The following is a 14,859-nucleotide window of genomic DNA, read 5'->3' as shown; positions in this document are numbered from 1 at the left end:
TAAAAAAAAATCTAATAAATAATTACTATTAGTATTTAATTATTCTCTCTGGTCTATTGATAAAATATTTTATATACTGTATTTATAGAAACATTAAATATTTGTTTTGCCTCCGTGCCTTTAATTATTTATAAAAATTGTTAAAAATCTCTCTTATAAAAATGATTGGTGGAGGAGCTGTTTACAGCCTAATAATGGTATTGTAATTTTCAACAATATCGAAATTATTTAATAATTTTTTAGTCTATAGTGTGTGTGTGTGTATCTCAAAATTCGATTCACCCACGACTACATCATATTTAAAAGAAGAAAAAACGCTTATTGAATTTCGTGGATAGAATAACTGAAGTTGGCCTAATTCCATTATTACACGACACTGTTACACACAGATATTTCATTCATTGCCACCGTTAAAGGCTTAATTTGCTGGGGGATAAATCCCAATAAAATGAAATCCAGAAAACATCATCTTTCAGGTATTTAATCAAAGACTTTTTCTGCATCATTAAGATTTCTATATTGTACCCAACAATAAGAATATAGGCCGGCTTGAAAATGCTCACATGCCAATGGATAATTCTTCACTTGCCCAATTTTTAACGAGTGTGTTGACCCTGAGCTTCAATGAGTGATTGGGGTTTCCATAAAGCAACCAAGTGAGGAGGCAGCTCAACTAGGATTAAAATTGAAATTAAATAAGTGCCCTTTCAATTGACAAAAAAGAATTATTAAATGAAATGAATTGATAAAGAATAAAATGAATTAAAATAGGTCATGGATTGATAGAAAAGTAAAAATGATTAAGAGATGAAAGCTATGGGTTGATAGAAAGATGAAATAAAATAATCGATACAATATGGGAATCTTTACTTTTAGAAACCCAAAATTTAAAAGTAAAACTACAAACAAGTATCTAGCAAATCAAACAAAAAATCAGAGCTTTTTACATGCTCATTTATTAACATTTTCTTATATATAAAAATAATTTGACAATTTAATCCCACATTTCTTTGACTAACACACAGTCTGTCATTTGCATTTTTTTTTTAAATTTTTATAAATATTCTTTTATTGGAGGCAATCATGTATATTTGAAGTTTAGTTTGCAGGGCAGACTTAGGTAGTGTTTACGGCTTCACAGATTTTTTTTTTTTTAATTTTTTCACCAAGTTATGAGGTGATTTTCTATAAGAAAAAAATTACTTCTTTGACCCCTAAATTTTTTAACTTTCACTTTTACCATATTTTCACTATACATTTCTTATTCCTTAGTCCCTATGCAAGTATGCATTGCATTATTTACTCTCTAGTTTCTACACTTGCTTGTGTATAGCCTTTTTACTTACAAGGTAAAGAAATGAGTGTTTTTTAAATCCTATTTATAAATTAAAGCATTAAATTTTTATCACAATTTTTTTCTTTTATCTTCTATTAAACACTGGAGAGATAAAGTATGTTATTAAAGTATATACATTTAATAGAGTCAAAATTTAAAACTTATTAAATTTTTAAATAAAGTTAATAAATTTTAAGATTTTTTTAGTTCTAATAAAATATGTTAAAAAATGACTTATAGATAAAACTAGAAGAGTATCTTTATAAATAATAGTAGATAAAAATATAAATATAATATTAATTTTTTTAAAATTTTATAGCGCGAGTTTTTTGTACACTTTGCAAAGCTTTTTTCTTTATTTTTTTAATTCTTATAAATGAATTGTTATCTTATAATTTTTTCAATTCTATTGTAAAATTATTTTAAATTATTAATAACAATTAAATAACTTGATCTATATATAGTTATATATTATAAAATTGGCCCCCCAGCTTTACTAGTCTAGTTCTGCCCCTAGAGGTTTGTCATGTGCATTTTTAATTATAGTTAACAAATTTAAGACAAATCTACGTAATATTTTTTGGGCAACCAATAAATTTTTAATTAGTGGTTAAACAAATCCTGAATGGTTTGTGAATATAAGTCTCTAATTACTGGTTAAAAAAGCATCCTAATTAATAAGGCTAAGCATCCAAACTCTTTAATTTACACACTGGGTCATTAAAAACATTTAATATTATATCAGGCTAAAAATAATAAAAATGACGATGTTGCTATCGACGTCAAATGACGGCCGCAAATCCATAATGGCGAGCTTCTGGGAATCCTTGATGATTTTGGCGATGGTTTGGCCATTCACATTCTATATTTGGATTACATCATCAACACTACAACCTCCCTCGATCATGCCTTTCAGAACTTGTGATTTCAGCATGGCTTTCGCATCTATCTCGAATAGGTTTTCATCGAAGCTAGCTAGAATTAGCTTCTTAGACGACGGCATTTTTGTCAATAGTCGATAGAAGAAGGTTTCCGTCTGTCCAGAAACTTTTTACTAGACTCGCCAGGAGACTAGTTTACGGGTTCACTAGCTGACCGACCAGCTTGGATTGGATTTTAATACCATTAATACAGGCTTATCCAGTAAATAGTTACCTGATGAAACCAAAGTCATCTGAGATTCCCAGACTAGAGCGCGCCCTGAGGTCTCGTGGCAATGAATTGGAAGACGTTGGTTCGATATGCAGAATTGTTCAAAGGCCAAAGTTCTTGCAACGAAATGAAGGGTATTCCTTGGTGAGTGTTAATGAGACAGACATCAATGTTGTCGGTCGAAGAAACATAAATGACCTCCACTCTTTCAGTTTGCCAAGTTTGGGTCCAGAAATTGACTCCAAGATGGAAGTAGAAGTTCGGAACAGAACTTTTGTTGTCATAATTTCCATACCTGTAGTAAGCTCTGATGAGACAGTTGTTGTTCCTGCCTTGTTTGGGTTTGAGTGAATAGCAATTACTTTTCCCATCTGGGAAGTTTTTCAGAGTGTTTAACTACTGCTTCCAAATCTGTCCGTACGTCTTCCCTGTCCCTGATGTATTTAGAAGGAAAAAAAAATAAAATAAAATCTCAATAATAAGAGGTTTTTTCATCAATTAATTTAGGTCAAAGGTTATTTAAGTATGTGAACAGCAAGTTGTCTCAGTGACATAACAACCTCTGTTGTTTGAAAAAGTTCTCAAATTAGAATCCAACATTGTCATGTTTACATATGTGAATGTTTAATTTGATTGTATAAGAAATAAACAAAAGATTTTTCAAGTATAGATGGAGCCACTGGTTTTAAATATAATATTCAAAATGTTATACGAAATAAACAGATATATATGCAAACTATATATGATTCTATGACAAGTTGAGCCTATGAACTATACATGTAACCATTGTTTTGAGAATCAAACAAAGCTGGTTGATTCGACTAGTTAAATCAGGAATCGATCTAATGTTTGGTCCAAACATCATAAAAAAGTGAAAGTATTTAGAATCGGTTGAACCAACCTTAAGTCAATCAAAATCAAAAGAGTGGTGGTTAGCATTTGAACTAGTCGCATATTTTTTTCTTATTTTTTAGTTTTTAATAATTTAATCAATATTTCTAAACTACAATTTTTATATATATATATATATATATATATTACCAAATAAATATAAAAATAAAGAAAAATGACAAATATAAAAAAAATGTAGGTATGCATTATATTGGGCAAAATAGTAGAGTATTGATGGGTATTTTCTTTTTGCCTGTTTTTTTGAATTTAAATTATTATTATTATTATTATTATTATTATTATTATTATTATTATGGATGATTATTTGATTTAATTGTATAAAACATATTAACTTATTCATGAATTGTTTTACTATGACCATGATCCACCACTAAAAAATGAATAAAAGTTCTAGCCAGTTCAATAATAAATAGTTTTTTTTTTGGGTAAATCAATAATAAACGGTTTTGATTGTTAGATGTTATTATGATTTCTTTGCTTTACTTTGTTATTATTTTCATTTCCAGCCAATGTCATTGTCAATTTTTGGTTAGAGAATTTTCAACATATACTCAGAAACACACAAAGGGCTGCATCAATCTCTTAAGATTTATGATAGGTTAAGATGCTGAGTCAACTGGAGAATTAGGGAGAGTCATATTCAAGGATATCTCAAGAAAATTATTTACAAATAAAATTAACAATAAGTCCTATTCAAAAAAAATTAAGCTATGTTTTTATTTTAATAATAATTTATTTTGTATTAGTTTTTGTTTGAGAATAATTTTTTTGAGGGTACTTGAATGTGATTCTCCTAATTTTAATTTGTCGAGTCCCACATTCTCAATATGTACAGTTTTCTAATGGTTTGTCCAATGCGCAATGCCCATGTTACAATCTAAGAAATTTGGGGAAAGTTCAATAGAGGACTAGAGATGTGACATTATTTCAAATCAATATCAAATAATTTTAAAAGTTAAGGGTTAAAAATATTTTTGAAATATACACAAAAAATCATAAATGATCCTAAAGTTAACTATCAATATTTTGGCCAATTGCTTGAAAGGTCACAAAATGATCAATTGCTCTTAATTTAAATGTCAATTGTTATTCACAAATTTTATTTTAAGATTCACAACTTTTTTAAAAGGACAAAAATTCAATAGCAATTCATAAGTTTACATTTAAAATTTTAATATTTTTCAAACGTTGCAAATATCAATTATCATTCATAAGTTTTATTCTAACATTCACAACTTTTTTTCTTAAAATCACAAGAATTGAATAGCAATTCGCAAGTTCACATTTTGTAATCTTGATAATCCTCAAGTGTTGTAAATATCAATTGTCATTTATAAATTTTGTTATAAGATTCACAACTTTTCTTTTTAAAATTGAAAGAATGCAACAGCAATTTGTAAATTCGCATTTGAAATCCTGAATCAAGAGAAAATTGATAATATACATTAAGTTCTTAATGACTAAAGAGTCTCTAAAGACTTTAAGAAAATTATAATATTTCGAGAGACTAAAATATCATTTACATAATTCAAAATGATTTTATTATCATTTTTCTAATAAAAAAGTATGGAACTACCTTTTTTTTGGGGAAAATTGCACTGCAGGTCCCTATAACCAACATATTTACATTTAAAGTCGAATAGAATTTGAAATAATACTGTAGGTCCAAATATCTCTCTTGCAATTGGTTTTTTTTTTTTTTTTGTGAAAAGACTGAATTGCATATTATTTCTTCTAAGTTAAAATCCGTTGTTAAATTAGAAGTCCCACTTACATATATTGAGGCTCAACATCGTCACCGAAATCAATAATTAATCTTGGCCTGTATATGTTCATTTGGTAAAATGTTGGATGCTGTCATGCCTCTGTCAATTGGAGGTGGATTACTACCACTATGTAGATATGTAGTTCAATATTCACTAACTTCATAATGGAGAAAGAAAATATAAATTGCGAACAAGTTGATATCAGAGCATTTTACAAAGCCATATGATTATGTGAGGTCTTCTTTCCTCTTCTGGACATTCGAGTTTTTCACAGAAGAAAAAAAGGAACGAAAACAGAACTTCAGCAAACAGTGGTAATAGTTTAGTACATATCAGTAGCAAACTTCTTCATAGCATGAGCCAAACTAACGTCGGACAAACAGGCTTATTATAAATATAGACGAGAAATAGGATTACTTGACAAAACAAAACAAATCTTTCTAGTTAGATAGGATGATTCTGCAAATACTCCTACCTGGCACATGGAGCTGAGTTTGATTCAAGTGGAAAATAACGGATCCTTGATGCAGAGCCAGAAATTCCACTGTTACCCTCTGCACTTTCAAGGGATATTTCCGAGGCTAGACATTCCTTCAACTCAGCCACTACATGACCCATATCAGGCCTTTGAATTGAAATTGGTGGAATGCAAGATATGCCTATCTCTAAAAATTTCCATGCTGAAGCAGCATTGAATTTTCCCTCTAATCTTGGATCCACAATGGATTGGATATCCCCACTCTCCAGCCTTGGACGGACCCAATTAGATATGTGATTTGTATTGCCGCGTGTTCCCATTATTGCTGGCCGACCAGTTATGAGCTCAAGTAAAATTATCCCAAAACTATAAACATCACTTTTCTTATTTAGGTTTCCAGAGCTATGGAATCTGCAAATTTTTCAAGATTAAGTATCCATTAAAAAATTTCTGTTTTCATGTGATCCTAGATTTGGCCCAAAAAAATAATGTCATGGTACATGTGTTCAAAAGACAAAGATGCCATTTTCAATCTATTCTACTACATTTTGCCGAAAGTCAAGAAATATAGATGCTTAGTATTGGAGAAACTTCTCTAAATTTTGTTTAGATTTTCAGCATTATGGAATTTGTAAATTTTGCTTGAATAATTATCAGTTGAGAAAATTAAGCTAAGCAAATATAATATTTTAGGCACAATCACTGCTACATCATCAGACTACATTTTGCTGAAAGTCAAGAAATATAGATGCTTAGTATTGGAGAAACTTCTCTAAATTTTGTTTAGATTTTCAGCATTATGGAATTTGTAAATTTTGCTTGAATAATTATCCATTGAGAAAATTAAGCTAAGCAAATATAATATTTTAGGCACAATCACTGCTACATCATCAGTATTGGATTATTTCGAGTTGCACCTATGTATATGTAATGCTAGATGTGTTTAAAATGGTATTCACAGGCTACTCTACTTTTCTAATGTTCAGGTAAATGGAATAAATTTCTTTTATGCAATTGTTGCCATCGGAGGTGGTAATAAAAGTTTAAAAATCAGGGGGAAAACGTACTCAGGATCAAGATAACCAAGCGTGCCAGCAGGACAAGTTGAGACTTTAGTATCAGTGTCGTTGAGAAAAGCTCTGGACAATCCAAAGTCAGCAATCTTGGCTTGCATGTTTTTGCTTAGCAAGATGTTAGAAGTTTTGAGGTCTCTGTGGATTATTGCTGGCTTACAACCATTATGTAGATAGTCCAACCCTGCATTTTTATTGAGCAACAAGATACTTTCTAAAGAAAAAGGAACATGGATTGACAATTTCAAAGAGGGGGAAAAGGATTTCACACACCACATGCTGTATCCCATGCTATTTGAAGTCTCTCATTCCATTTCAAAACACGTGGGTTCTTATCTGCAAAATATTTCGGTTGTGCATAGAGAAAGAGTATTTAGGTTGTGCATAAATTCATTGCCTGGATGTTTCTTAGGGTAATGTCAAGGCAAATCCTAAAACAGCTTTTAACGAGATTTGTAATTAGCTAGAAGAATAAGGATATTGAGATTGATATGAGTGCTGTAACAAGATTTTGAACATAAGACTTGACAAACCTGATAATTTCTGTCGGAGATTTCCTTCAGGCATGTATTCATAAACTAGTGCTTTCATGTCACCATCGTTACAATAGCCAACAAGAGAAACCAAGTTCCTATGATGAACAACCATCAAAAGTTCCACCTGCATTTTGAATTTCAGCTTTATCATCACTAAACAAATTAATGTTGAAGTTCACTATAAAGGAAACATTGATCAAATCCTTCATCAATAATTAATGATTTTTGCTTCTAACCTCGGACTGGAATTCCTTAAACCCTTGTTGTGATGACTTCGACAGTAACTTGATTGCAACTTGCGTATCATCCTGAAGGGTGCCAAGATACACTTTTCCAAATCCCCCTTCTCCAATTACGGTTTCAAAGTGATTGGTAATACTAAGAACTTCAAAGTGATTAAATGCAAGATTTTTCGATTTCAGTTCCCCGTCCTTCTTGAATGGAGAAAAGTTCACTGCAATAATGGGGACAAAATTCAAAATAGCATCATATGTGCATAATTGAATTTGAGTGATTTTAGAAATAATATATATATATATAAATTAAAATATTAGGGGAACTTGAATTACAATTTACTGGGGAAATGCACAGGTGAAGAAACTTCAAAAAATAAATTCATGCAAAGATGAGTTCTGCAGAAAAAATATTCTGTCCCTGATGATGCTTCTTACGCATCTCTGAAATTAATCAGTCCTCAAATTAGTTCTTTATAATCTGTCAACTTTAAAAGTTCTCTGCTTGATTATAGTTAACCAGTTAAGGGTACTAAGCAAGGACTTTGCATATAAATGAATGAGGCAAGGCTAAGCAATCCAGGAATGATGGAAAGGAAAAGGAAAAGTAAATTAAAGCACAAAATTTGCAAAGCTAAAAAAAATAAAATAATAAGCTTCCAATGATTCAGAAAGGAAAACTGAATACAAAAGAAAAGCGATAGTGTAAGTAAGCTCACCTGGGTGACCTTCCATGTCACTTTGTTTTTTCATTTTATGCTTGCAGAACATCACAGAAATACAGGCTAGTATTACAAGAACTGCTACAGAAGCTGCCACGGATGCAATAATTGGTATAATGGACTTCTGTGTTTTGGTTCTGCAAACACCTATTTGACAGAGACCTGGATTTCCATCCAAACTAGGAAAAAATACAACAGTCAGTTGTATGATTGAAATATGATATGCACATTAGTAACTAGCATTTGGCACTAATGCTATTAATAATAATCTGAATTAAGACTACAAATATGTTTTAACCTAAACTTCATCATCAGTGAAGGAAGTGAATAGGGAAAATTCTTCTGAACATTCTCAGTATAAACAGAAGAAATGCCATTCTATGCAGACAATGCAACTGCAGAGCACAGAATATGAGCAAACCTTAATATCAAAGTAGTGCCGTTTTTCTCCCTTAAAGCCTTGGGAATTGAACCAGTGAGATTGTTCCCTGACAAGTTACTGCTAATAATACATCACGTGAGAAACCCACAACATTTGTGGAACTAGCTAGAAAGTATTTTTCATAAGCTAAAGCACCGCAACTCACATTCGCTTCAAATTGGGTAGTTCTACTAAAAATTGAGGTATTTCTCCTGTCAATGGGTTGTTGGACAAATCCCTGCAACATGGAACATATAATTAATTAGATGGAATTATTACATGAGAGTTTTCATGCCTTATGCACAGACTACATTGTGAATCTTCTATATGTATTGCCTTGGATAATGAATGAGAGTAGAAAATGTAAGATGACATATTACTTACAAGGACTCCAACTCCATGAGTTTGGAAAATGAAGAATTTATCTCTCCCATCAGGTTGCATGAGCTCAAGTTCCTGCTTTTTTTTTAAAAAAAAAGAATGGAGATTTGGCTGTGAGAATTAGCTCAAGCAGAGATGAATAGAGAGATTGAAAGTCACAGCATAGAAAAACTCTGTTTGTTCTACTTAAATAGATAGAAATTTTAAAAGAACGGAAGACCACTCACAACGAAGTCACCCTTGGAATGTTGTCAGAGTTGCAATTCAGACCTTCCCATCTATAATCTCTTGGCATGCATGGATCTCCTTGCCAGTCGATTCTCGTGATGTTATAAGCATGCTTGATGCTCCGCATAGCATCGACTGGTATTTCCAGAAGAAGTAATTGTTTCAGAGTTTTATAATATAAACATAATAAATCAGAATCGAAGAGCCGGGCGTCAGCTAGGTAGCACCTGATACTAAAAATTCAAGTAAAGGAAGTGTGCCTGGTGAATTGACTTGAGCACAACTCTAAAGAGAGACCAACTTAAGAAAAGTAGATCAGAACGACATTGAAATAGAAGAAAACAATAAATGTACTTGCCATCTCCTTCATGAGTTGGTGCATTTGGTTGGAGTAGTACCCTAAAGATCTCCAGAGCATTGATCATGGGTGGCAAACTAGAATCTGGGGAGCCTACAATTGAAATTTTATTTAGGCCGAGCCCCTTTGGAATTATCTGCTTTATCGTCTGGGGCTCCTGATATTTAAGAGTTACGGCCAGCAGGTTTGCATCGAAAGCAATGTACATCTTTCTAAGCTGATTTTGGGGATGCCCCACGAAGTCAAAAAAATGAAGGTACAGGTGATATTCATAATCTATATCGAAATTCAAGTGGATAAATAAGACAGGGTAGGGGTAGCCTTTCTGTGATTGGATTGCAGTGCCCAATACTTCATTTGGCAGCTTGTAGTCTGTTTCATCACTGTGAATCGTTTCTAATGCACTGATTGTCTCGGAGTTTTCAATCTGCCTATTGCGCCAAGACCTGCCATAGATATCATCCGGGTACCCGTATTATTTTTTAATAGAGGACGTTAATATCTCCTAAAATGTTATGAAACGTTTTTTATTGTCAGAGAACAGGGGACAAAATGAATGGATGAGACTCTACGTTAAAGACATCACAAGTGCAAAAGTCACACCAAACAATGAAAGTATATTGGTAATTCTTTCTATTTACTCCCTCCTACCTTATATATAAAAATCACGCAAACCATTAAAGGTTTATTGTCTACTCAAAAGCACAGTAACATTTCAGTTTTACACCTAATTATTGTAAATAAAAAATAATTTCTTTTTTCAAAGTAAATTTATGAGTACTCTTTTTTCCTTTCCAATGTAATAAAGGTATGATAGTTCATTTATTATAAAAATATATTGACAATATCTTATATTTAAAGACAAAAAAGATTCTAAAAGATTTTATATATAGGGATCGAGGGAGTATTGTATATTAATTATTAAGTACTCCTTCTAATTTAAAATATAAGCAGTTTTTAGGAAAAATCTGTATACTAATAAAGTCTTCATTCCTATAAAAAAAAATATTGTTTCCTTTTTTACCCCTGATCTCAATTACTAATACACTCCATGATAAGTGAAAGATACATTTACACAAATATCTAGATTAATAAATACAAGAAGGAATATGAGGAAAAAAAATTTACATGTGCTAGTTTGGTTATAATTTGAACCAAGATTAATTAAAAGAAAATGCTTATATTTTGAATTAGAGGGAATAAACTTTATCTAACATCAGACTTCCACTCATATTTACACAATATAACAATATTTCTCTTAAAGCGTGAGTCCATCAAGACCTCCTTCTCTTTTATTATAGGGAAAATGATAATAAAATCCCTTCCAATTATATAAATAAAAATTTAATTTCTTGAAATGTCATAATTTCAATAAAGTCCTTTGGGACCTTCTTGTCAATAAAATTTAAATTAAAAAAATAATTTTACCCTTATTGATAATTTGTAATTTCTTATTCAATTCTTGCGATTCTTTTAAAAAAAAGTTGTTATTCTTTAAACAAAAGTTGTGAATGGGGTTTATTATCTTGAGAACATATTTTTCAATAATAGAAGTTAAACTTAACAAATTGTAATTTCTTATTTAATTCTTATGATTCACAAAACAAAAATTATTATTCTTTGAGCAAACTAAAGTTGTTATTGCGGTTTGTTTTCTAACAGAAATTACAATTGACAAATTATAATTTTTTGTTTAATTCTTGCGATTTACAAAGCAAAGTCATGAATAAGGTTTGTTATTTTTAACAAAGGTAAATCTTTTTCACTAAAAAAACTATTGACAAAGAGATTCTTTAAGACTTCATTGAAATTGTGACATTTCGAAAAACCACATTATCATTTATAAAAGCTAAAGGACTTTTATTATTATTTTTCCTTTATTATATACTGGTTATTAATAGCAAATGGCAAAACATACATATTTATAGGATAAAATTTATCGAGGTTGAAAGAATAAAAAGTAATTAACGAAGTGGCTGGAAATAGTTACCTGATGAAACTAGAATCTTCTTCAGACATTCCCAGATTAAAGCGGGCCATGAGATCTAGGGGCAATGAATTGGAAGTGGTTCGATATATAGAATTGGCAAGAGGCCAAACTTCCAACAACGAAATGAAAGGAGCTCCGTCGCCAGCGTTGATGAGACAGACATCAATGTTGTCAGTTGGAGAAACATGAACGATTTCCATTCGTCAATGAAACCAATCTCGGTACTGTCGAGATCAGTGTCAGTCCAGAAATTGACGCTGAGCTGGAATTGGAAGGAAGGGACTGAATTGTTGAGGTCATAATTTCCATACATGTAGTAAGCTCTAACGAGATAGTTGTTGCCTTTGCCTTGTATGGGTTTCAGAGTATAACAATTTCTTTTCCCTTCTGGAAAGCTTCTCAAGGTGTTTAACTGCTTCCATGCCTGTTCTTGTTTATCATGAAGCATGTATTCAGAAGATACATTATGCACTTCGCCTGATTCTACCACATTTCCATCAATTCTCGTCCCAACTTGCTTGGGTTACTCCACAATCAATGCTTATCCCCTCTGTTAAATTGGAAAAGAATCAGCGAAGAGAGTGTGTGTGTGTGTGTGCAAATGGATGATTTAAAGTTGAAAATCGTGAATTTCAATAAGTTTATCTTTCTTTAAAAATAAAAAAACTACCGATAAAGGAAATTTTATATTTTATAAAATTAATAAAATAAGAGAAAATACTAAAAAAATTCTCAAAAATTCACCGATATCAATTTTAGGATATTTACTTTATATATATAGCATGAAATATCGCTAGCTAGTAATTAGAATTGAGATCTGTAATAAAAAATTGAAATATAAATTATGTTAGACGCAATTTTTTAAAATGATTACTTCGATATAAACAATATACAGCTTGCAAAGAAATTACATCGTATTTAAAATTATATTACAAAAGAATTTAACTTGTATAATTAATAAAACGGATATGAAGGAAGAAAAAAGAAAAATAGTTAAAATGTAACAAAATAGTTTATTAAGCATATAATTTTAAATACTCATATTTTTTATCAAGAAAATATTACTTCATAAAAAGATTTAAAAAAATCCTTGTTCAAAAATAATATAAAATTAAAAATTTTAACAATATTAAGATGGGATAATGAAACTTTTGATTCTTCAAGTTTGTCTCAATTATCAATTTAGTCTTTTAATTTTAATTTTTATCAATTTGATCCCTTATATTTTCTTAAATTATCACATGAGTCTTCTAAATTTTAAAACATAAATTATCTCTTAAAATAATCCTATACGTAAAGTATATTGATGATTTGACATATATATATATATATATATAATTAAATGAGAACAAATTAACCCTCATATGAGTTATTAATATAATCCTTTACACTGTGTTTTGTTATTTTATTTTTTAAAATTTTAGAGTATGATTTTTCCTACCTAAATAATTATGATCCCTTTCATTAATCTATTTGACTACTATCAATATTATATGATCCAAGTTAGCAAATTTTAACAGTATAACTTCTTAATAATAAGGACCAAATTGATAATCAATATAAACTTAAGGGACTAAATTGATAGAAATTAAATTTGAGAAATCAAATTGATAGTTGAGATAAATTTGAGGGACTAAAAGTTACATTATCCCTATTAAGACCATTAAATTCATGTAATTAAAAAAGCGATTACATATGTGGATGAAATTAATTAATTCGAAATAACTTAGAATTTTGGATTATTATTAAAAATTAGAAGTTATCTTAAGAAAATTTATATTCTTGTAAAATAATGTTAATTATTATATCAAAAAATTAAAATACCCACCAAATTACGTAATATGCATTTATGTGTTCCTCTAAATGGCCCTATCTTTTGTTTTTGATTAGTCCTAATTTGTTTGATAAATAAAATATAATAAAAATAATTTTTGATTGAGAAATTTCTTCCATAGAATGATATAATATTACGTTTCCTTTAATCATAAAAAATGAAACGCTGTGAGTCTGTATGTATGCTCTGTTTGGTCTGTTACACAAAACATCCATTCTCATTCATTTGTTTACATGATGAAAATTCTTCTGTATATTTTTTTTTTTTTTTTTTGGGTGCGGGGCTCTTACATGTATGTTAAGGAGTCTATTACATTTATAGGGATAATAAAGGTTTAAGACTCTTCATACCCACTAAATAGTTCCCTCTTTTATTGTTTACAAGATCCTATTCTATTGAAAAGAATCTTATTTGAGACTTGATTGAGCCCTAAATATAGATATCATGGCTCATTGATACCTACTAAATATTATGTATTGTACATAGCTTTGAGAAATGAATAACACCATTTATAACTTGTACAAGATGAGATTTGATACAAGTTTTATTATATACGTGGATGATGATTATCTAATGTGCCTTCGTGGGTAGTTGAATAAGGATTTTAAAAAAACACTACAAAGTGGAACTAATTAAATAACGAATAAAGTCTCTTCTAAATTAAAATAAAGGAATAATATAGCTTTTAGTCCCTCAAATTATTTCAGTTATTGATTTAGACCCTTAAGTTTAATTTTTATAAATTTTATGCTTTAAGTTTATTTCATTATCAATTTGGTCCTTATTAAAAGGGAGGTTACAATATTAAAATTTGCTAATGTAGATAATTAAATATTGATGGCAGCCTTATAAATTAATGAAAAAAAAGTATAATTATTTAAATAGAAAAAACATAATTTGAAATTGTAAAAAACAAGAGAACAAAAACATAGTATAAAAGATTATATTGACAAAAATTAAAATAATTTGAAGATCAATTTGTTCTCGCTACATAAACATGTGAAGTTATCAATATACATTACATGTTAAACTATTTTAATGGTTAATTTATATTTTAAGAAAATAAAAGGGATCATCGATAAAATTAAATTTAAAAAAACTAAAATAATAAGTGGAATAAAATTGAAAAACTAAAAGTTTCATTATTTATTATTTATAATAATAATTATAGTAGAAAAAACGGGCAAGTACCGTACGTAATTACCTGATGAATTGCCAACCTGAACAGAGTGGCCAGCAAGGAGGAATAGAACAGTCACATACAAAGCGAGAATCCACAGTGGTGTGCTCTTCATGCTTTCAAGTTTAAAGGAAGGGGGAAAGAGAGAGAGAAGAACTTACTGGTTGCTTTAACGATTGGCACTGTTTTCATTAACGGAGAAAAGTGAGTTTAAATAGACTCACAGTTAAGAACAGTTCAACCGTTGACGGGGACTTGG

General features: G+C 30.0%; 1 protein-coding gene across 1 annotated transcript; it reads right to left on the bottom strand.

Annotated features, from left to right (window-relative positions):
* Positions 1-5,637: 5,637 nt before the first annotated feature.
* LOC129289825 (probable leucine-rich repeat receptor-like protein kinase At2g28990) lies at positions 5,638-11,786 on the bottom strand. Its single transcript, XM_054926592.1, has 11 exons — positions 11,587-11,786; positions 9,597-10,042; positions 9,238-9,373; positions 8,796-8,867; positions 8,630-8,707; positions 8,227-8,387; positions 7,490-7,707; positions 7,251-7,377; positions 6,991-7,053; positions 6,712-6,901; positions 5,638-6,055 (listed from the first exon to the last, which is right to left on the bottom strand). Exons 1-11 carry the CDS (start codon positions 11,784-11,786, stop codon positions 5,638-5,640), a joined length of 2,109 nt encoding a protein of 702 aa, XP_054782567.1.
* Positions 11,787-14,859: the final 3,073 nt, after the last annotated feature.

Source organism: Prosopis cineraria, unplaced genomic scaffold, assembly GCF_029017545.1.
Source record: "Prosopis cineraria cultivar Desert tree isolate PC_DT_omini unplaced genomic scaffold, ASM2901754v1 PC13, whole genome shotgun sequence".
In the NCBI taxonomy this organism is placed as follows: domain Eukaryota; kingdom Viridiplantae; phylum Streptophyta; class Magnoliopsida; order Fabales; family Fabaceae; genus Prosopis; species Prosopis cineraria.
Note: the sequence above shows the minus strand (reverse complement) of the source record. Positions and strands in the feature narration are given on the sequence as shown.